This window comes from Nannobrachium achirus (genome assembly GCF_963921795.1).
Source record: "Nannobrachium achirus genome assembly, chromosome: 18".
Taxonomy (NCBI): Eukaryota; Metazoa; Chordata; class Actinopteri; order Myctophiformes; family Myctophidae; genus Nannobrachium; species Nannobrachium achirus.
This window is the reverse complement of record NC_137825.1, coordinates 22,583,682-22,607,476: the sequence shown is the minus strand read 5'-3', so window position 1 is coordinate 22,607,476 and position 23,795 is coordinate 22,583,682. Positions and strand designations below refer to the sequence as shown.

The following is a 23,795-nucleotide window of genomic DNA, read 5'->3' as shown; positions in this document are numbered from 1 at the left end:
TTGAAAATAGAAGCAATGCTTCAGTTGCATTAGAATAAAGAGTCCCAGAAGTCGTGAGGTTTTACCCTTCCGGTCCATACAATCTCACCCATTTTGGTTTGTAAGGTTATTGAATGTTTGGATTATTGCACTTAAATGGGCTTATTAGAATAAATGCCACCTTTTTAGAAAGAAGTATTCTTTAAATTCAAGTCAAATATTTATAGCTGTGATTCAGTTTGGGGTGTCTATTTATTGTTAGAAAAGTTTCCACAAGTCGTTTCAGTTTTTCCTGTAAATATACATTTTCTTTCTTTCTCTCTCTCTCTCTCTCTCTCTCTCTCTCTCTCTCTCTCTCTCTCTCTCTCTCTGCCTCTCTGCTTATTTTTGTCTGATAAAGTACTCTATGTGCTCTAAATAGACCTTCATGTCTCCGCAGCTCTGTGATGGATAAGTTGGCATTATATAATTATGTAATAATTCTCTATTCCCCAAAGACCATATTGTGCTCCATTACTAAAAGCCTTGCTCTCACCAGCGGCCAGCTCCCGTCAAAGACAGGTTGCCCGGGGGACTACATGACGCAAGATTGTTTCTACCAGCCCACAGTGACAGAAAGGAGAAATGGGAGCGAGAGTCGACTTAGATGAATGACTTTCCCTGGCCCTGAAGGGCTCTCAGTGCATCAAGCCTTTGTCGTCATTTCATTTCGCTCACATGAAATTTCTCTCTGATTGTTGTGGCATTTTGAGGCGGGCAGTGGAGGAGTTCTTTTAGAGCTGGCTGGAGAGGACGGCAGTGGCCTTAATGCTGGTTAGAGCATCTACTCCACTGCACCTCACTTGTAGTAGCCTTTGTGGATTTTTTTCCTCTCCCTTTTGGGATGACATTTTACCTCCCAAGGACCATGCTCCTTCAAAGGGACATAGGGCTTGTTAATGTGTCCCTAAGGAGGGAGCCCTGTCTCTTTTTGTGTGAGTGCTGTGAAGTGGGACATGAGTGTGACTCGGTGATGGCAGGCCCGGGGCAACTCCATTGTTATAACAGCGGAGGAGCTCCTACATAATCGGGCAGCGAGTGAAAGGGAAGCTGAGTGAGACATAAACTAATTCACATCAAAAGTTAAAGCATGACTGAACTCACATGGCCAAAGTTGAGGCCGTGTGCCTCTGCAGCATTGGTTACATTGGATCTGGCCTTAGATTTTAGTGTTGGCTATTACAAAATAGCAGATATAAAAAAACCTACCGTGCATCACTTTGTGCAGTGCTGCAAGCTTGTACGTCTTCTCTAAAAAATAAATCTTGGAAGTGTGATGAGACCTACTGATTTAGATTTGTAGATCCAGCCACACGTCTTAATGGGTTAATGTGAAGAACAAAAATGAATTGTCCTTTCTCCTTCAACCTTTAGGTTGTTCGAGGGGGACTTTCCAAAGAAGATTGAGAAACTCAAAACCCTGATGAGCTATTTCCAAAGTGTAACTGAGAAAAGTAGGTTCTCCTGACACTGCAGAATTAAACTCAAAAGCATGTAGGCTCTTTTGAAAATGTCATTATACAGTATATTTCCGTATTCAGGCTTCAAGCTGTAATGCTGAGATGTGTTTTTGTTTTCCTCATTTGCTTTTCAGTGCCTACTGGCCTCGTAACATACCAAAGAAAATGTTTGGAAAGACCTCCCACCTGGAAAAGGTACGGTATTTCGACAGCGTGCAGTCAATAATGTATTATGCATCTACTCTTCTATCTTCTTTTTTGATTTGGTTCTTTTCATTTCAGCCTAAAGACTCCACTCACAAAGCTGCACATTACGTGTGAAGGGACCATTGAGGATGACGGCTATGGCATGCTCCAGGTAAGACCGAACACAGTGATGCAAATGCACGTAATGGCATTCGCAGGAGGTATTTTGGGATGCCCTGGATGATGCTTGCTGTTTTCTATATTCAGGGCATCCTAAGGGATGTCCAGAAAGCTCAATTTGTAGAGCATCCGCCTTTGGTCATGGGTCAAGGAGGGTTCGATCCCAAGCACCATCAACTCAGCGTATAAGTAGCACAGTAGCAAATGGACCCATCATTTGGTTCCATTTGTACACTCAAAGTCCAGTTGCAATGGCCTTTTATCTACCTTTTTTATTACTAGAGATTTGCGCCCGCCTGTTTTATAGTAAGAAATTATGATGTCACAGGAACTTTACCAGTCATGGAGAGGAGATTTGCCCATTTACTGTGTGCTAGTCTGGTTGGCTGAAATGTCATGTGAAGCTCACCAAGGGTTTTCCCATTGGATGAAGTCACCCTGTGTATTTTCAAGGGTTTTCCCATTGGATGATGTAAACACAGACAGACAGACAGACAGACAGACAGACAGACAGACATAGATTTGTCTAATTTATAGATAGATAGTCGTCCCTTATCTATTGCCCTTCCTTTTAAAACGCAGGGTTTCGCAGTTCACACTCTGATCTTCTGTCTGTATGAAAGAATCAAGACACCAGTAACTGCCTTGTTCCCCACTGCTGTAGACCTTCACCCAGAATGCTTACTGCTGCTCACTGAAAGGGCCTTTGAGGGAACTTGTGACGTGTCTGTGGGAGTGCCTGCCGGGGACGAGGGTCACGGCCTCTGAGCCTCCGCTGCTCTCGTTGGTGGCCGCGCTTCCGTTACAATGTCACAACGGCCCCCTCTCCCTTTCACCTTTTGTCCGCCTGCGGTTGCCACAAGCTGACAGCTGATGTGCACACATGACCGGCTCTGGGGGGCTCCTCCGCACCCCCACGATTGATGGACACACTGGTGGGGTGGGGTGGGAGCTGACAGCCTGTCAAAGCAGAGCTTAGGAGGGTGGCCGCCTGTCCCGCTTTTTTGAGTGACCAGTTCAGAGAGATCTGCCGGCGGACTTGCCACCGCTCTGTGGCGCTCCCTCCGCTTCCTGGCGCAGCGGTGACGTGGCTGCCGCCCCGCGCCATCCTCAGGTCACTGATCGCGACTGACAGTCCCAGAAATGGGAGATCGTATATGTTCCACGTTGCTGCTTTCGTAACAGAACGATCTGTTTACATGTCTGCATGCAGGTTTTCTTTTGAATGCCAAACAGACTAAAATAAGTAAACTGGGGGTCGTGGAGCATGCACCGAATCCAGACGTCCGACGTCTGAGTAACAGCAGCACGTAAGGCCTCTCTCTGTCCTTTTCTGTCAGAAATGAAGAGAAAAGGCTTCGACCCCATCATGGTGTGTTTCCTCTTGTGTCCAAATTTGGCACTCAATACATTGAGTTTGACAAATGTATCGTGGGAGCTCATCTGCACTGTGGTTTACTCTCTAACATTACTACATGGCCCCCTCTTATTCCCCCCTCTACACTCAATCTTTTTTATAAATCTTTCCAAAATAAGACCAACAAAATAATTAAAAAAAGAACCTAAACAAAGACGAAAATAAAGGTTGTAGGAAACAGCTTAGCTTCAAAACAATGATAGTCATTGCAATGAGTTACACTATAGATAAAGTGTATGTGGAAAGCGGATGGCATACAACCAACTAACAAGTTGGTTCAGTGTGACATTTTGCAGAACGATCACCTATTATGACTGACTTACTCTTATGAAGGTACGCTAGGTTTTGATGGTCAACCGTTGGTTTTGATCATGTGCAGGTGGATTTCGCCAACCGGTTTGTTGGAGGGGGCGTGACGTCTAACGGGCTGGTCCAGGAGGAGATCCGTTTCCTGGTCAACCCGGAGCTCATCCTGTCCCGCCTCTTCACCGAATCCCTGGCCGAAAACGAGTGCCTCATCGTCACAGGTCAGCACTTTGATTCACCTACTGTACTGTGTACACAACAAGTGATTTGAAAACCCTTTCATTTCAAGGTTAGATGTCATCACTCTCCAGCGGAAACCAGCTAACTCAATCTTTTCAGTTTTTTAGTTTTGTTTTCATAAATCAGTGCTATTGAACACCTCTGTGTTGGTAAAAAAAATAAGACGCCTGTGGATGTCTTAGGCATCCCATCATAGATATAAAAAGTTAGATACCTCATCCCCTGCTGCAGTTCATTGGAGCGACGTGTAACGACTGGACGCCGGACGTCCGGACGTCCGGAAAAACTGAGGGAACGCTGCCAGTCAAAGTGACTACTGGCCAATAACAGCGCGTCTTTTCCGGGACTTAATCATTTCAATTCAACTGAGCTTTATTGGCATGTTTTGTAATAGAATTCTTTAAGCATCATACTTATATAAATAATAACATAATAAATTGAATCGAATTCTTAGAGGGTGGAGTATAATGAATACAACATTTATTGAACAATCTTATCAAGAGCTCTGAGCGACACGCATCCCCATCTGTCGCTCCCATTTCTCAGGCATGGTCCCATTATATACACGGACAGTGTGACAAGAATAGTTGAGAGGGTGTATCCTAAACAATGTCTAAAGATACAATTCTGAAGAGTCTTCCATGTATGGACTGATGACGTCGGAGCGCGCGTGGAGCCACGGTCCCGACAGCTGTTGCTGAGTCAGTCTTACTGTATTCTTAGGTAAAGTGACAGACACGTGACTGCACATATAAAACAAATAGATTACATTTCATAGAATCTATTACAGTTTCAATCCAGTTCCTGATGTTACGCAGTTCAGCCAAGCCCCCAGAACCTAGCGTGTGGGTTGAAGCCAAATGGACATGGTGGCCGTTTGAGGTACTGCAGCTTAACCTGAGTTAAACACCACTGCGTGTGCGCAAGGCTACTGTTTACCCTAGAGCGCCTGCTTGGTGCCTCGGCCAATCACAAAGTTGGGAAAACTTTCACCGTGTGACCACCGGCCAACCAATCACAGTGCAAAGAAAGTTTGCCAATTCAGCTCCTCCTGCAGTCTTCAGGGTACATCAAACGCCACTGAGCAACTTGCATTGAAATGAATTGCTGGGGGCGTGGCTAACCGTTCTCTATTTTAACTCTATGGGTTCAGCTGTTCTTAGAGGCTGTGTACATAAAGGCCCTGCCCCCACCTGCCTCTGATTGGCCTACCAACTACCGTTTCTGTGACGCACGTGGAAGCGATGCACATGGAAGCGATGCAGGTTCCCTCGGTCCCCCGATGCATATGCCCCAGATCCGATCGCATCCCATGCGCTTCTGACAAAACCAGCTAACTCCATTGGATCCTCAAACTGTCTGCCAAACCAGCTAACTTCACCAGAGGGGCTGGACGGCTGGAGTTAGCTGGTTTATCCCTCTCCCCTGTGTGACAGAGCAGCTACAGAGGCATGAATTAGCTTGGAAATCCATTGTCAGCTGTTCTTATCAATGATGGACAAAACCTCCGAACTCCACTTGAGCTGGATATTTTTTCATTTCCTGAAAAATTAACATTTTGGAGTTAGCTGGTTTTTGTTCGACAGCAGAGATATACATTAGGCCACGGACCCCTAGCCTGGGATCCAGCCTGCTTGCTACGTTTGGCGTTTTGTTTTTCTCACTCCACTTACAGTAACAGTTTGGAAAGCCTCCCATCTCCGTTCCCAAACGAGTGAAAACGACTTGTGGCTTCTGATTGGTCTGTGGAGGGGGCGGGACCAATGTTGTCCAATGTAAAACTTGAGTCAGTTCCTGACTTGCCTACGTAATATGAGTCAAATGGACCCTGCATGCCAGACTGAGAAGTGAGAAAAAGACGTACGTATCGAATCAGGTTGGATCCCAGGTTAACAGACCCCCTTTTAAAATGATTTGTTTCATTTCTGGGACCCCAGTCTAAACTGCAAAATCCCATTCATTTAAAGGAGCTATAGTCAACTTTTTAATTGTAGGGCCGACACTTTGTTTACATCCTAGTCTATAGACTAGAATGTAAACAAAGTGTCTGACAATGGCCAAAATGATTATTTTATCATTATTTTACGCTTTTTGTGGTCATTTTTGAATAGAAACACATATGAAGCTTATTTTTTTATAAAATATTTTCGAAACATTATTTTTATTTTAGCATCCGTTTAACAAGAAAAAGTTGACTATAGCTCCTTTAACTCTGAGTTGCATACTTGTAAGGGTCCATTTGTGTCCTAACTATGAATCGTTTTGCTGGAGACCCCCTGGAACCCCCCTTAATTGAGAAGCTGTGACCTACTGTACATATTCCCTTACAAGCACCCCTTTTTTTGGTGTGAATTTCTAATAATTCATCTAGATGCATTGAACTGTGGCGGGTCGATAATGGGTTCTCTCCTTTTAGTACTTGACCTATAATCTGACAGAAGGAAACTAGATGTTTGCTTCCCTTGTCGAACGCAGCAGGCAGCCTACAAGGCAGACCCGGTCAATTTACCACTGTCCTGTCCCGGCACAGCAGGAGGCCGAAGCATTGCTTGTAGCAATCACCCCTTTGTGCTTTATGTGTTCCTGCTGCCCTCTACCCCATTCTGACTTCTGATTGAATACAAGTACGAGAGCCCCGTCAGTCACTGGGCCTCTGTTGATTGCGGCCTCTTCTGTTGAGTAATTTCTACTCGCTGTACTCAAGCATATACAGTAGCAGTCACAAGTCACAACAGACACTGTAGCTGGGAGGGAATTCGTAAATATTGGGCACTTGGTGACAAGTTTTTGATTTTTGGTATGGTGTTAGGTATGGGTATAAGGTTTTCAAAAACCATCGCAAACAAATTGGGCTCGCCCCCTAGTGGTCTGTTTGCAATGAATCAAATATTCGATACATCAGTATATGGTTCAAACCCCAAATAATTGATGAAAGAGATTTTTCAATGGATTCTGTTACTATTGGGTATGATAAACAACATACTAAAAATTCAGGAAAAAATATCTACCGGAAAGGCTCCATTTTCAAGATGGCATCCACGATGGCTGCCGGGAGCTGAAAATGCCTATAAACTGGGTTTTAATGTGTAAAAATTCATAATAAATCTGCACTTGGTGAAGAGTTTTAGATTTTTGGTATGGTGTTAGGTATGGGTATAAGGTTTTCAAAAACCATCGCAAACAAGATGGGCTCGCCCCCTAGTGGTCTGTTTGCAATGAATACAATAGTAGATCTGTCAGTATATGGTTGAAACCCCAAATAATTGATAAAAGAGATTTTTCAATGGATTCTGTTACTATTGGGTATGATAAACAACATACTAAAAATGTAGGAAAAAATATCTACCGGAAAGGCTCCATTTTCAAGATGGCGTCCACGATGGCTGCCGGGAGCTGAAAATGCCTATAAACTGGGTTTTAATGTGTAAAAATTCATAATAAATCTGCACTTGGTGAAGAGTTTTAGATTTTTGGTATGGTGTTAGGTATGGGTATAAGGTTTTCAAAAACCATCGCAAACAAGTTGGGCTCGCCCCCTAGTGGTCTGTTTGCAATGAATACAATAGTAGATCTGTCAGTATATGGTTGAAATCCCAAATAATTGATAAAAGAGATTTTTCAATGGATTCTGTTACTATTGGGTATGATAAACAACATACTAAAAATTCAGGAAAAAATATCTACCGGAAAGCCATCATTTTCAAGATGGCGTCCACGATGGCTGCCAGGAGCTGAAAATGCCTATAAACTGGGTTTTAATGTGTAAAAATTCAAAAATATGCACTTGGTGAAGAGTTTTTGAATTTTGGCATGGTGTTAGGTATGGGTATAAGGTTTTCAAAAACCATCGCAAACAAGTTGGGCTCGCCTCCTAGTGGTCTGTTTGCAATGAATCAAATATTAGATAGGTCAGTATATTGCAGACCACTAGGGGGTGAGCCTGACTTGTTTGCGATAGTTTTTGAAAACCTTATACCCATACCTAACACCATGTAAAAATGTAAAAGCTAGTTACCAAGTGCATATTTTATATGATTTTTTACACATTAAATAGACATTTTTAGCTCCCGGCAGCCATCGTGGACGCCATCTTGAAAATGATGGCTTTCCGGTAGTTATTTTTTCCTAGTAAAAATCTCTTTTATCAATTATTTTGGGTTTCAACCATACTGACAGATCTACTATTGTATTCATTGCAAACAGACCACTAGGGGGCGAGACCAAATTGTTTGCGATGGTTTTTGAAAACCGTATACCCATACCTAACACCATACCAAAAAATCAAAAACTCTTCACCAAGTGCAGATTTATTATGAATTTTACACATTAAAACCCAGTTTATAGGCATTTTCAGCTCCCGGCAGCCATCGTGGACGCCATCTTGAAAATGGAGCCTTTCCGGTAGATATTTCTTCCTGAATTTTTAGTATGTTGTTTATCATACTCAATAGTAACAGAATCCATTGAAAAATCTCTTTTATCAATTATTTGGGGTTTCAACCATTTACTGATGTATCGAATATTTGATTCATTGCAAACAGACCACTAGGGGGCGAGCCCAGCTTGTTTGCGATGGTTTTTGTAAACCTTATAACCATACCTAACACCATACCAAAAATCAAAAACTTGTCACCAAGTGCCCAAAGTTGATGTTTTTTGACGGATTCCCTCCCAGCTACTGTGGAAAATACCTGGGTAAAACAGTAGCTATAGCAAGACGACGGCAGGAACCACCCCCAGGGGGTTGATAGTGGTTTTCTGTTGCAGAAATGGAATTATCATTATGTTTTATCTGTGGCAGACACTTTGTTCTGAATGCTAACAGAAACTCAGTGGAGACTCGTCAAGTCAAACTGTGTAATACCCAGTTTGATTCTGTGGCTTACGATTGGGAATATAAATGAGCTAATTTAACAACTAATCAGAATTCATTTGTCTTTGCACTTTGTCGTTTTGCCATAAATGTTTTTTGTCTTTGTTTATTTTACTCCCTTTAGATCTTGTTCTTAGCTGACTCACTGTGTAATGAAACCAATAGTGGGTAGCCATGCTAGCTGACCCCAGAATGTTTAAATCAATACTACAAAGAGGATATGGCTGAGTAACTGCAAAGAATCTGGCTTCTCCCTTAAGATAGTTCCACTTAGCCCATGATAAGGATGTCTGAATGCATTTGTTTTGCAGAGGTGTACTGAATTTACCTTTGTAATCTGAACAGGGAATTGAACTACTTGAATTGCTGCATACAAGCCTCTTAAGCCTGTTTAATGGAACGAGTCTATAACATCTGTCGGCATACTTCGACAGTAACTCAGGGCGGGCCAGGGATCGAACTGGGGACCTTCTGTTTCCCAAGTGGTCGCTCTACCTGAGCTATACTGCTGCTCTAGTTTTGGTCTGCTATACATTTGGCAGTGTAAAGGATATCAGGTTTGAATATCCTTTTTTGAGCTTGAGCTTGTAGATCGTCTGTTTTCGGTCTGCGACACCAACGCGCAGCTAATATAGTATATGTCAGGCCTTAGAAGGAGTCACCTTCAGAGCTCTTTCTGGTCCTCCCTCTCTCTCACTCGCCCCATCTCGCCCCTCCACTTACGCCACTTAACAATATTACTGGGGCTCAGAATTAATTATAGCGGGAAGACCTGCCCGAGACCCGCGCTGCTAATGGACTCTTCCATTCCATCATCCTTATTAAACCCTGCCCACCGTTGGTAGGCTCCTCCATTCTAAAAGTCCAAGCATCAGCTGTTTTGTGTGTGTGTGTGTGTGTGTGTGTGTGTGTGTGTGTGTGTGTGTGTGTGTGTGTGTGTGTGTGTGTGTGTGTGTGTGTGTGTGTGTGTGTGTGTGTGTGTGTGTGTGTGTGTGTGTGTGTGTGTGTGTGTGTGTGTGTGTGTGTGTGTGTGTGTGTGTGTGTGTGTGTGGTAAATCATATTCCGCTGTGGTACGTCCTGGCGTGCAGCAGGGGGCCTAATGGATCTTACCTCCACAGTGAAATTTGCAAGAGTGCCCGGGCCTAATTGAATTCCCTTTGATTGCTACATCTCTGGCTGCCATCAGGGCGGTCAAAAGTATAAATAGTATCAAGGGGAAAGGAGATGATTCATCGATGGCGGTCCTGACCAGTAAACGTGACGCAGGCGAGCAGGACGCGGTGGGCTGGGAGAGATCATTGCCTCTACTCGCATGGATTAAAGTTCTCAGTCGCCACAACTGATTTCAGTCATTTGGATTCCATAGAAGCCAGCCATGTCTCCTGTGTTATTTTAAGATTACGGCATTTGAAGTGGTCAAACTAGCAATATGTTCAGAAGCATCTTTCATAAAATCCTGAAGGGCTGTCCATACTGTCTCCGACCACTGAACCTTTCGTCGGAGAGTTCCGACTTTCCGAACTCTAATTCGGGGTAATGCTTTTCAGAAGTTGCGAGTGACGTCATATTGTAGTTGAACCGGACCTTTCCGACGAAAAGGCAGCATGTAGAACAACAGTAATATTACGAAACATCATAATTTTACATATTTGATATTTTGTTATATTGTTTAGGAAACTAGCATTAGTGTTGAGGAGGCTCCTTTCACACTTTTTTCACAAAACACACATTAGTCCATACTAAAACAAAAATCATCAATGAAAATCGGCACAAAACCCCGCTTTGTACATGCAGGGATGTGGATTTGTGTCCTTAGTGTATTCAGTCTATACACTATAAGCTATATTCTCAGCCTACAGTACAGACCAATTTATCACCACAGGAACTAACAGACTAATGATAACTAACTGGTAGAACAGTACCTTTTATACCAATTAAAATGATTTGGTTTGTTGTGTCGATTGGATCCCGGGTCTCTCTTTTTCTCTGTGGAGACCTCTCCCGCAAACCATGACATGTCGTGGAAAATGTCCTCTTGGCCAGTCTTGCCTTGACATCACAATAATGAGCGTTATTCTCTGACCTTTTTCTCTCTTTTCAGTCAGTGTTTCTCCATAGATATCAGACTTTGTGATCAGTCATATAATTTACACATGAATGCCACGATTCTTAGCCAGTGGCAGGGAGCTATGCATCAGCCTTTCAGAAACATCTTGACCATGGACACCCCACTCCCAATTTGGAACTATTTATAATGGGAAGAAAGATCATTGCATTTGATGACTTGGAAAGATCCAGGAGGCAGTCCACTTGTGAAGGTCAAATGAATACTGTACATAGAAGTAGGTGCACATCAGTTCCCTCTAATAAGCCCCATTTCCACTGTAGGGCCGACCCAGAACTAGAACCAGAACTTTCCAGAACCAAGAACTTTCAAGAACCTGTGAATTTCCGGGAGCCAGTTCTGCTTACGTTTCCATATAACCAGAACTAACTGGGAAGGTCCCAAAAAAGAGCAGCAGTGCTGCTGGCCCCGCCCATAGGTTTCCAGAACTCAAGTTTAGTTTTACCTCATGAGTAGGAACGAAAAAAGGTTCCAGGGACCTCATCTGAAACCGGGCCGTGCGCAATGGAAACAACCAGGACCCCAAAAATTGGTTCAGGTTCCACCTTGCAGTGGAAAGGGGGCTATAGTTGTCCTGAGAGGACTGAGAGGTCTGCACCCCGTCAAATGCTTTTTGGTCGGTCAGACGTTTCTCGAGATATGCACTCACTCACTCACTCACTCACTCACTCACCCACTCACTCCCATGCACACAGAGGTTTTGTGAATTTATTGAAGATTTAGTGTATAGTGTATAGAGATGATTGTTTCAAGTACAAGTCCGTACTCTTACACACGAATAGCATGGGCAATGATAATGTAATCACATTACTTCATAGCATAACCATGACGTCAGTACACCATGACAGTCATTATCTGTCCCCTGTTTTAAACTTATGTTATCCCATACGTATGTTGAAGGACTTTGTTGCAACACAGGGTGCTAGAATTGCTACTTCAGCGTCTATTACGAGCTAGTGATTATGCTAGTTCGTGGAGCTGATTATTTGTAGTGGCAGCGTTCTCTGGAGACTGCCTCTTAATACCTGCTGACCAAGGACCTGCAGCTGTACTAATCAGCTGTCTCATGAAGAGGCTCAACAGACAGCTGCTAATGAGCCCTAATTGAACGGGAAGGTCATTTGTGTTCCTCCTTGTTTGACTGTGCTGTTGTCTTTCCACCCTCCCTAGTTTCTGTTACACCTGCGCTCGCCCCCAGATTAGTCATGTCTAATTAAAATTGTGTATGCTTAGATAGGGGTATAAATTGATTAACCTTTTAATGGAAAGTGACCCCAGTCCTTCTCTGTGTGATCAACAGGCGCACAGCAGTACAGCAAATACACAGGCTACGCACAAAGCTACAAATTTGCCGGCAGATATGACGACACAACGAAGAGGTATTTACTTTACGATGACAGTTTAATGGCAAACATTGAAAAACTAAAAAAAGAAGAAAGAAGGTTAGGAAATCAATAATAACTTTTACTTTCCAATGCAGGCTAAATGTTTGACAATTGTTTCACTGTGTTTATTACCCGGCTTGTTTTAATGCTTGATTCTGATTGGTCAAGCGCTGAAATCAGAGGTCCGATATTCCCTGATAACAGACCGCTCCGCTCTATAACAGACCGCTGCCTAATCAAAGACTCTGAGCACCTGCTGCAGTCAAGCTGCACTGCGTGAATCTTGTGCTTTATCCAACATGTCAGTCATGTAAACAAACACACAGCGACATTTACAACGAAACGTTGCTCTTAAGAATGTTTTTAAAAATATTTTAAGCGAGAAATAGTAGTACCAGAAAATGGACCTTATCTAATCAGCACTTCCTTGTTTTCCAAGGCGACGTGTCGCGCTGGGAGGACGCCCAGCGCAACACTTGTGGAACACTTCCAGCCGTCTGTAAACAAGGAAATACTTTGTTTTGTTTTTAGTTTTGAGTCAAATTATTAATTTTATTTAGTAGCCGGGTAATAAGCGGGATAATGAATGGCTCCTTGGGGATTGACGGTACATAACAGCCCTTCGGTCTGTTATGCACCGTCAATCCCCGCGGAGCCATTCATTATCCCTTACGTAATGGCTACTTGAGAAATCCATACCTTTTGGTTCATGATTATATGTGTGCACTTCAGTCAAAATAATATATTTTGTTATGATTTTTGTAGCACAACAAAACATTCTCCTTTCACTCATTTCAGGGATACCTGGCAGAGAAGAGGCACTGAAATTGTGGCCATCGATGCTCTGCAGTACCACGGCTTTCTGGAGCAGTTTCACCCTGACAAGATCAAGAGAGAAATGAATAAGGTTTTCCTTCCTTCCTTTCTTTCTTTCCTTCCTTAATGTGTTTCTTATTCACATATTGCCTATGTTATACTCAGTGGCGTATCCAGGAATGAGAGTCAGGGTGGGCGAAATGCCAGCGAAGTGCCAGCCCCGAAATGCACCATCTGTCTTGGCCATATATGGATTCTGCTGGTGTGGTTCCCCTAACAGGGCATCATCTGGGAATACCCATATATGGACTTTTATTTTATTTTATCCTTTATTATATACTGTATATCGGACCAATTACCCATATATGGAGATACCTGATACAGTTAAGGGACAGGTCAGCCATAGGCATTGAGGTCAGCTATAGACATCGAGGTGTTACAGAATCACGGACCTACTGACAGGATGTGGCGGTTTACATACTGACTGCGACCTTCTGTCACAATATGTCCATATTCCCAGATATAGCTTAAAATGTATGACATCAGGGTATAATATATACATGGGCATAAAAGGGACAAAGATTGATGACATCAGGGATCTCCATATATGGGCATAAAAGGGACAAGGACGGAATTAATTTGCAACATCATTGTAATGTCAGAACAGGTCAGCTACTGTATATCCTTCTGCTGAGCTGGGATGAGGTGTCACGCACTGTGACGCACACACGCACAGGATCTGCTGGTTTAGTAGTACATGCGACCTATGGTCGCAATCAAAAATATAAAATGACATGGATGCTTTCCCCGTTTCAATCAATAATCAATAATACCAAATTAGTTAATTAGAGTTTCAGGTTATTGTAAGACACCTTCTAGTGGCTATAAATGGCAAGCAATGCTGTAAGTGTAATAATATGTTGTAGACTGAATAAGAACACTTTCTATTATTTACGACAGTGGAAATGTGGGGGCAGTCTACCCCTGTTCTTTGATGTTGAGCTTTGATGTTGTATAATCGTGGCTCTTAAGCAGTAGAGAAGCAGAAAGGTTGCTGCAAATACTAATATGCCTCAGTTACATTTTCTGTTCACTTTGGGCTTAAGTAGACCACAAGTCAATGTCGACCCATTAACCCATTAAGACCTGAGTCCGATTCTAAAAATTAACGTCTAAGAAAGTCTAAGAAAACGTCATTGTTTATCATTGTGGATCATTACAGTTATCTTCATAGTTAGCATTCTTGTATTGGTGTGGACAGACGGCCCTTTATGCCTAATTTTGGGTTTCAGTGAGTATTCATGATTTCAGGACCTCGATTGATTGAAATGACGCTATGATAAATCTTTCAATTTAGTGCATCACTGGACAGGGCATACAGAGTTTCTCCCTGACTGAGATAGATATTTGTAAAAGAAAATCAAGATGTTTATGTTGTCAGGTCTGCCTTTCAGAAAGCATGGAGGATTTTGACAGCTTTGACAGCGGCGTGAGGAATGCCCCAACATGGAGATCAATCCTGTTTGGAAGATTGTTTAGCAAACTGTCATATCTGCCCTTTTGCAGAGAGAATTTATGGCTGGTCAGAAAGAGGATGGGCACTTAACAATTCATTTGCACTGTTTGCATCGTTTCCTTGCTGAAAATTAATCTTAAATTAATGAGTGCCTTATCAAATGTATTCTTCTTTTAATCTTCTGCAGTCCTTAAGTGATGTGTATTGACATGCACCAAACTGTACAGCCCACAGGTCATATGCCTTACAAACCATTTGAAGGGGAATAAAACCCTAGGCTTGATTTTAGATGATTTTTGGTTCAAGTTCAGAACTACTGCAGGGCGAAAACATGGCAGGCTGCATGCACTGTGTTTTAGTACAGATTGGCATACCTACTGACAATAAAGTACAGAAGTCTGACTTAAAAACTAACTCTTGTGGGTCACAGAAGTGTTATCCGCTGCTTACGGAACTTGGCTCTGCCTCGTTCCTGCATCAACATTGTCGTGCCATTTACCACGGTAATGCACACCCACTCTTGTAATATTGCTTAATTGGCACACCCATGGCCCTGGTCACACCTAAATCTAACACAACCATTAGCTGTAGCTGCATTGCTTACCAGCCTGCCATTTATCTGCTATAGTTTTTTACTTGTACTAGAAAACAAACTCCAACATCAGCCTAGGGTTTCAACCCCCTTTAAGCCCTGTTTCATACTTTGTCATACAATGGTAATGTGAGCTACTGTAGGCTATTTTAGATTTCTTTTTTTAGATTTTGTGGAACCCACAATTATAACAACAGTTGAAATACGTGTGAAGCTGGCCAACAATATACAGTAATGTTAAAAAATGTATGCTTCACCAGGCCAACCGGATATCTAAAACCTTTAATGTGTACAGTACCTGCGTTAAATAATGTGATTAGCCTGCAGGCAACTGGAGTTGCGTGGGTTGTGTTATGAATTACATTTTTAGTGTGAATATGGGGTTGAAATGTATCATGATCTGGAACAGTACAGTAAAACCTGAGGCAGACCTGAGACCTGCTTCCGGCATTACCCAGCAAATGACATATCACTGCTGCATGTGGCTGGTGGTGTCACCACATAATGTCACTTAGCCACTTTCTACCTGGTGCCCCTAGTATTTTGGCACACCAGGCTTGTCATAGGATATTTCTTTTAAATAGCACACAACATCATGTGTCTCATTGGGACGCGAACATGCGTTGTGTATTTTATGCATATTTGAGGTGCAACACTTTCGTATGACATAGTATAAAATAGAGTTGTGTTATGGATTCTTTATGCCATCCTGTTGTCTTTACATTTTTATTGGTGAAAATACTATACTTCTTTTTTTGCAGGCCTATTGTGGCTTTGCTCGCCCAGGGGAAAGACACCTCACACCGGTGGCCACAGGGAACTGGGGCTGTGGTGCGTTCAGGGGAGACACCCGACTTAAAGGTAAGCTCCAAGGAAAGGCACCGTCCTCACCGGCTTCTATCAAAAGAGTACAATTCAGTCACACTCTGCCCTGGCACTGTATAGGAACACGATGCTGGATGAATCTCACGCTCCACCTCCAACCGATCAGTGTGGCCGACCATTAGTCTTCCACGGAATGCGTTCATTTACTTAAAGCCTATTCGTCTGCCTTCCTCTTATTGATCAACTGACAAAGTTTATATTTTTCATTAATAGCGAAATTGATCGCCTGCCCTGGCCCATCAATCTGTTCCTGGGGCTCTGTCGGAGCCCTGTATCACTGTCAGGGAGCAGGGTTTGTTCAGGACGGCTTTGCACAGCAGCAGCTCGCATTTCTGGAGCGAGTTTTCCCTTTACCTCCTTCCCTACGCTGTTGTCACTTTCCACCTGCCCAGGAGCCAGACTATTTGCAGACTCTTCTACACACGTCTATGCATATTGGTTAATTAGTGCCAAGTAGCAGCTCTCCACTGGCAGAGTTACCCACTGTCCCCTTAATTACATGCCTGTGGGGAATGGGCATTTAATGCCGATGATGTTCCCCTCTATTTACCTGCTGGGACTCTAAATGGACTCTAAATCAACTGTGGTCTACTTCTTAAAGTAATCCATTAATCCATTAAAAGCGTAAAAAATATATACATACATACATACACACACACACACACACACACACATATAACTGAATACATCGATTAGTTTAGTTAACTACTTTAGCCTTATTGCTTACATTTGTTGTACAACAGCAAGTGCAAGAATGGCAAATAGCCAATCTAGTGTAATGTTGTATCATGACCCGTAGTGAATTTTTAGTTTTGCTATTTTTACTTTTGAAAAATAATCAATAACCTTTTCTATAATTGATTAAATTGATTCGTTCGATTGACTATTGCAGCTGTTGCAAGGTCATTTATAAGAAACCGCTGAGATGAGAGCTGCAACAAGACAAGTGTGGAACTATAAAACTTCGCCTTCACGTGCACATGTTTGTTCAGCATTGCTCATTAATGTGCCTTTGTCCCAGGCAGCCCTCATTAATCCATTTAGGACTAGGATTATTGACTGCTTTAACTATTGAAAAATAGCAGATATACAAGAACACAGCGCGGCACTCGATCTGCTATTTTTGAAAAATCATGATTTATTTTGCAAGTCTTTGAATATATCTACTTAAAAGCGAACATTTGTAACTCAAATATTTACTTCTGGGTGGTCCCTGGAACAACATATTTTGAGATGGGGGTCTGTGGCCAAATACCTGTCATTTTGGGGGTCCTTAACATGAAAAGGTTTGAGAACAGCATGATTTAGGGGAAGGATTTAGAAGTCGGGTCAAAGATCGGTCAAAGATATTCAAAGACTTGCTCTCATTTTCAAGATTTTTCAAAAATAGCAGATCTACAAGCTCGCAGCGCGGCACTCGGTGCCGCGCTGTGTGCTTGTATATCTGCTATTTTTCTAAAGTTAAAGCATAAAATAATGGTTAAAGTGGTTAAAATCTAACGCAACTCGGGCGCGTTCCAGGTATTTGAGAGTTAATCAGGAGACTTATTTCCAACCTCTTTAAATATTCAGAAGTCTCCGGGGCCAGACCCGGCCTTCCTTTCTAATTCTGTCGCTGATCCAGTGTTCTCACTGGGGGTGTTGGAGAGACCAATCCCCTGGATTATTTACCTTTAACGGGCCACTGAGACTGGTTTCACTCACATTTAATGTTAACACAGCTACTGTATGTGACTCTAAAGAACCTACAAGCCACCGAGTGGTGGGTTCACACAAAGTGGGAAATTGTCTTTTGCTCGCAGGGAATAACATAAAACAGCAACTGATGATTGCAGTGTATAATTTAGAATAACAAAATACTGCATTTTGTATGTAGTACAGTATATTCAGTGAATGAAGAATTTAATTTGCTATCCTTATGCATAAAATCTAGAGGGCTAATATAAGTTTGGAGAGGAAAAATAGCCCCTGTGAGAGTGTAAACATTGGCTAAGGTTTTCTCTTGGAGTTGAACTCCAGATTTTAGTATAGTTTCATTGGACAATTGAATACACGAATGAAGTGGTACTTGTACTAGATAGATTGTCAAGGATACAGCACAGTAAAATAGCAGATCTACAAGCTCACAAAATGTCCCAACAATAACATGTTTTGCCTATTATGTCATCCCCAGAATAGGGACACTAGGGTTCATTTGGTAAATTTCTTTTTAAATAAATACAAATAAATGATTAAATAACAAATACTCAGTTTAATCTGTATAGGTCTGTGTATAGTAGCTCATAGAATATTACAGTCAACGGAGACAGTGTTTTTGTGTCAATTCCCCGGAGTGCCGTTCTTTAACACGCATAGGGCCTCTGTCCCCACAGCTCTGATCCAGATGCTGGCAGCTGCTGAGGCAGGACGAGATGTGGCCTATTTCACCTTTGGTGACAGCAAACTCATGACAGACGTCAACAAGTTGCACGTGTTCCTCACCCAGAAGGACGTCCGTGTCGGTAAGTCAAGCAATCCTTCTGCCAGCTCCTGTTTTGTGTTGTCTTTTTTATTTATTTTTAAAATCTTCACTAACAAATTGGATGGATCTGATTTCCTTTTTTCTTTATACAAATACATAATTATGGTTATCTATCTTGCCAATTCCGGTACGTGATGTTTTGCTACTCAGTTCAGCATCTTCCTAAAACGTGAGAAAGGAATTTTCTGAGCTTCTCTCCAAAATGTTCCTGATAACACTTTGATTGTAATTTCAACATTTATATTCAGTACAGTACGGTACGCTCTGTCTGATGCAAATAAATGTTGTAGGCTCTTAAGGTAGCTCTCCACCGCACCAACGTCAGCGGTGGTAAGTGATGCATCTGTTGCCGGAAATCTGCTGTTGAATGGGCGGCGGGTACACTGTTGTGTCGGGTGACTCGGGTCACACATTGTAGGGAAGCGTTGACTGTCGGATAGCAGATGAGACGACTACAGATAAGACAACTACAGATTACTGTAGTACAGTCTGTTTGGGGGAGAGCTATCTTTAGACCTCACATGTTTTTAAATAGGCCTTTACTTAAACTTAGTTATACGACAGTCCTCAATATCAGAGAAGAAGGTTCCGGGGAAAGATGTAGGAGCTTAATGAAAGCGTTACTCTCTGGTATATTTTCAAATTGTGGGATATTCTCCCTGACATAGTTTCTAATTTGAAGATAACGTAATGTGATTGGGGGTTGGTCAAACTTCATTCTTAACACATTCTCTGCCAGAAATCAAAATCGTCTTTTGGATCAGACTGCCAGACTTTTCTTACCTTTTTAACGTGGCCATGTGCGTGTCCATCAGGCACGATTGTGCTAGGATCATGCACCACGCGTTTGCACGCTGTTCAAAGCTTTCAAACAAAATAAATCTGCTTGGAAATCCAACCTACCGTTCTCGGGTTAACTGCAGCTGTGTTTACACAGTAAGCAAACAGAAACAGGATCAGGAAGCTGATGATCGGTTATGTCCTGCCAACTAGAAATGTGTTTCCGTATCCGCTTCCGGTCCAGACCGGAAGCACTTTTTTAGGGCACTTTTTTAGGGCACCAAAAATCGAAGGGAATGTGTTAATTGTTGAAACGAATATATATATTATATTATATATAGTCACAGACAGTGGAAAGTCCTTAGGCCATCCTTTCAGTGAATACCCGTCTGACTCCGATGGTAGAAATGCTGGGTTTTTACAGATAGGGCTGTAGGTAGAAACAACAGGCAATTTGAGGGCAGATTTTATCGGTTTCAAAATCTTCAGAGGTTATTCTTTTTACAGTAAATTTAAAATCATCCCCAGCCATTTTGCCTGCAGACTCTAAAGGGAATGGCCGACAGAAGATTTAGTTACTGCTTTTAATTCCATATCAAGCCATTCGTTTTTTTCCTGGGAATCCTCACTGCCAGTATGTTAGGAGCCTGGCATTGCTTTGCCAGTAATGGTGTCTGAACACGGGTAGGTTCAATCCTCCCATGTCAGTGAGTTTTTGAGCGGTGGTCACACCGTCTCCATAGCGTGGCCGTGTGTGTAGGTATGTTTGTTTGTATGTGGGTGGGTCTGTATGTAGCCTCAAGCCTGTGGTAGTACCTTTTCTGACCACACATGTTAAGGGAGGGGCGCTGTTGTCCAGGCCCCACACACACACACACACACACACGGGGGGGGGGGGGGGGGGGCACCGCTCAGTTCACACGGGTGTGATTTTGATATGTGGCTAGCATTGTAGCCTCCTCATGCACTTCAAGGAGTAGATTGATTTGCAAAGACAGGGCTATATTTGGCCGACTTGGATTATTCAGGTAAGTTCAGTAATGTTGTAATAACAAACACAAAGTCCAAATATTAAGCCCTTACAGAAAAAACTATATGATCAAAGCTGTGAATAGACAATGACATTGGTATGATCTTTACCTGGACGACATAAGTCGACTTGGAACCGCTTCTCGTGGAAGAGGTCTTCTCCACACGTTGCCTTGACACTGCCCTATTGAATGTCCAGCTGACCCATGTTCTCCTGGCTTTTGTCTTTAGGGGATGTTTATCAACTCCTGGAACGGTACTACAGCTCTGTGTGTAAGAGCTGCCGTAGCCAGCTCCCTGATGTCGACCTCTACGCCTTCATCTACCAGCAGGTCGGCCACTCCTCCCACGGCCGAGACTCCAGACTGTAGGGTCCCCGCTGACCGCCATTAAGGTCAGGTTGCCTGTAGCCTCGATGAGTCACTGTGCCTGACCTTCCCGAAGACATCACTGTGGCGGATAATGGCTGATTTACATTTAGGTGTGCACAGGCGTGTCTAAACTCAGGCTTTATGTGCGAAAGCACTCTCTTTCTGCCTTCCAATCAAAATGAATACGGTACAAATGTTTTCTTTTTCTGTCTTCACCTGAACCCTGAATTTAAAATGGCAGACGTATCAAATGCCATTTAATCTATTCACAGCTCAAAATGGAAACCTATGAGCCATGCTTATCATCGACAGGAATGGCAAACAGAATTCAAGACGATAATAAGCTCTGTCTGGCACTTGGTTAAAAGCTGCTGTTTATTTTGCTACGGCTGCTGCTAATACTCCGATGGATTGAGCTTCGATACGACACAATTGCGATTTTTAATGGTGAAGCAAAGGTTGCCATCCATCTTCTGAGTTTGTCATGTTGCCTTTTTTTTCCCTTTCTTTTTACACCCACACATTTCCAGCCTAATTGAATTGGCTGTCAGAAATCAAGTTAAAGGAAAAAGCCAAACCAATAGAATAGGCTTGGCAAAGCTTGGCGCAGTCTCAGAAAAGGCATTTGATTTAAAGAGCAGTCCAGCTCTTAGGGAAATGGGCTTTTAGCCTCTGTAGGTTAACTTATATTGGCAATAACACTGTAGCTCAGATATTGGCTGCATGCCACATCGTCTTTTTGCGTGTGCTTTGTTAGATCCTGTCCCTCTTTAACAATGATTACATTTTCCAGTGTTCCAGGGTTTTTATTTTATATTTATCTAATTTAAAGATGGAACTGCTTTTGTTTTTGTAATTTCAAATTGAATAACAGCTGAGAATGTGGCTGCTTGGTAATTGTTTTAATGACATTTGAAGTAAATAAATTACTGCATAAAATGTTCAGTTTAACTTGGTATCTGGTTTGTAATAATACTATGTGACTTGGCCCGTGTCAAAGCAGTTGATTTGTGTTTATGATTGGTGTTGCATTCACGGCCCTTCAGACGTACAGTATAAACTGAAGTCAAATGTTACGAGCGTCTTCTGTGCCGTGGATGTTGTACTGTAGTGGATGGCAGTCCCCATGCAGCCTTGCCATTTATCTTCCCCCGGCTATTGCTTCGCCCTTTCACTCATGGTTTAATAAGGTCATACCTTTTATATAAACTGTACATGACACCTCATTAAGTAAAGTGTGGATCAGGGAAGATCCAGTCACACGCGATAGTCAGTCACTGGAGGTCCTATACTGTATGTGATTTCCCTGGTTCATCTTTTATCTGCATGGAGGGGATGCCTATGCCACACGACATTACCCGACAGTAACCCTGGCATCCCTATTTTGGGCATGTCATTATAGATGAAAATTCTCAAAATTAGAGTAGGCTTAAATGCTTAATATATACACGTATGTCGGTTTCACATAGTGAAAATAGCCGATCTACAAGCTCCCAACGCATTGCGATGCAACGCATTATATATATGAGATTATAGATTGGCTATTTTCAGTGATTTGGTGTAGAGGGGGAAAAAGGATGATGCCAAGGATGGACCCCTGCTGGACAACGGGCAACAAAATAGGGTTTAAGTAGTTAAAAATGAACAGTGTTAACTATTGACATTGATTTGTGTATTCCCTGTAACTACACTTTCTGACCCAGTTGTAGTTTTTACAGCATGGCTCTGACTGCAAGAGGCTCACCGTGTGGGCTCTGGGCTGTGCGTGTGCGTTTGGAGCTAAGATCTCCAACTGCTGGATCAATGCCAAACTTTTTATTCACACTGCTAGTCGGCCACAGAAGTACCTTCACTATACTGTTTTCCACATACAGTAAGGTTTATACGTTTTGAAATATTTTTTAGAAATGTTTTAATGGAAGTCGATGGGTTCTGATCAAGCTGAAACCTTGCACAATTTGGAGTCATACGTCATTGACGTATGAGCCTGAAATCCACGTGATTTGACTATTCATGATGGGTTACAGGATGTAGTCTTGCGTAGCCAGACGATTGGAGATCTCGGCCTAACGATATATCTGGTGAAACAATTCCTTTTGAGCTTGCAGATCTGCTATTTTCCCCAAATTGTGAAAGTAAAAGTGAAAGGTTTTTAAGTGTGTATGTGGGTTTTATAAATATTGAACCAATGAAAAGTATTAAGAAGAGCTGGTGACTAAATGGCTACATTTTGATCCATTGGAACGCAGGTTCCTTTTTCCATTTCCTGAAAAGATAACGGTTTTGGACGAGGTTTCTGCCCGACAGCGACAATATGCAATGTAGTGTGTGTTGATTTTCCTAAATGCTTTTTTTCTTTTGAATAGGATTTGATTTATTATTTGAATCTCATTAAAAGAAAAGAACATGAAACACATGATTTTCTGTGAAATAACACGTCAAGGATTAAAACACAATAAAGTCAAAGACTTCTTTCCATTGTGGTCTTGGGTTTTTCAGGGTATGCTCAGTTCAATCCCCATGGTGCAGATGATTGAATGCGTCTCGGGAAGCCTGTAAATGGATGACAGAGGTGGAGTGTAGCATTCTCTGCCTCCACAGAGCCGGGGCCGAGTAGGGGGTCACTCTTTGTAGCCTGCTGATTTCAAACAAGCCTTTGGTGACCCCCCTCCATAGAAACACAGGGGTATCGTATCGTATTTTCCCACAATGCACTGAACCTCAACCGTCATTGACCTTTTTTGACCGACCTGTCTGACCATCTGCCAACAAGTTATGAAGCAAATGGTCTTGATTCCAGATGTTTATAGTAAGGGTGCAACAGTTAATTGAACTGATCGATTCAGTCGATTATAACATATTTATTTTGATCTTTTTTTTACTTTAACTTTAAAAATAGAGACACGCATAAGTGTTTCATCAGAATAATATAGTCTATTATTAAAAATATATCGACATTGATTCATTAATAAAACCTAAAGAGGCTTTTCAATTATTCGATTAATCGAAAAAAAGGATAGTAATTGATCAAGTAATCGCCAAGAAAACAATCAATAATTGCTGCCCTACATTATTGACTTGTACTTTTTTTTGT

General features: G+C 42.2%; 1 protein-coding gene across 1 annotated transcript in view; it reads left to right on the top strand.

The window, feature by feature from the left end:
* Positions 1-23,126, top strand: part of LOC308303721 (poly(ADP-ribose) glycohydrolase) — a 42,218-nt gene extending 19,092 nt beyond the window's left edge. Inside the window, exons 10-18 of the mRNA XM_080748205.1 lie at positions 1,393-1,472; positions 1,613-1,673; positions 1,761-1,836; positions 3,641-3,788; positions 12,107-12,185; positions 12,990-13,098; positions 15,877-15,976; positions 18,373-18,501; positions 20,562-23,126. Coding sequence (XP_080604331.1) covers positions 1,393-1,472; positions 1,613-1,673; positions 1,761-1,836; positions 3,641-3,788; positions 12,107-12,185; positions 12,990-13,098; positions 15,877-15,976; positions 18,373-18,501; positions 20,562-20,701 — 922 coding nt within the window. The 3' untranslated portion in view covers positions 20,702-23,126. The remainder of the gene's footprint in view (positions 1-1,392; positions 1,473-1,612; positions 1,674-1,760; positions 1,837-3,640; positions 3,789-12,106; positions 12,186-12,989; positions 13,099-15,876; positions 15,977-18,372; positions 18,502-20,561) is intronic.
* Positions 23,127-23,795: the final 669 nt, after the last annotated feature.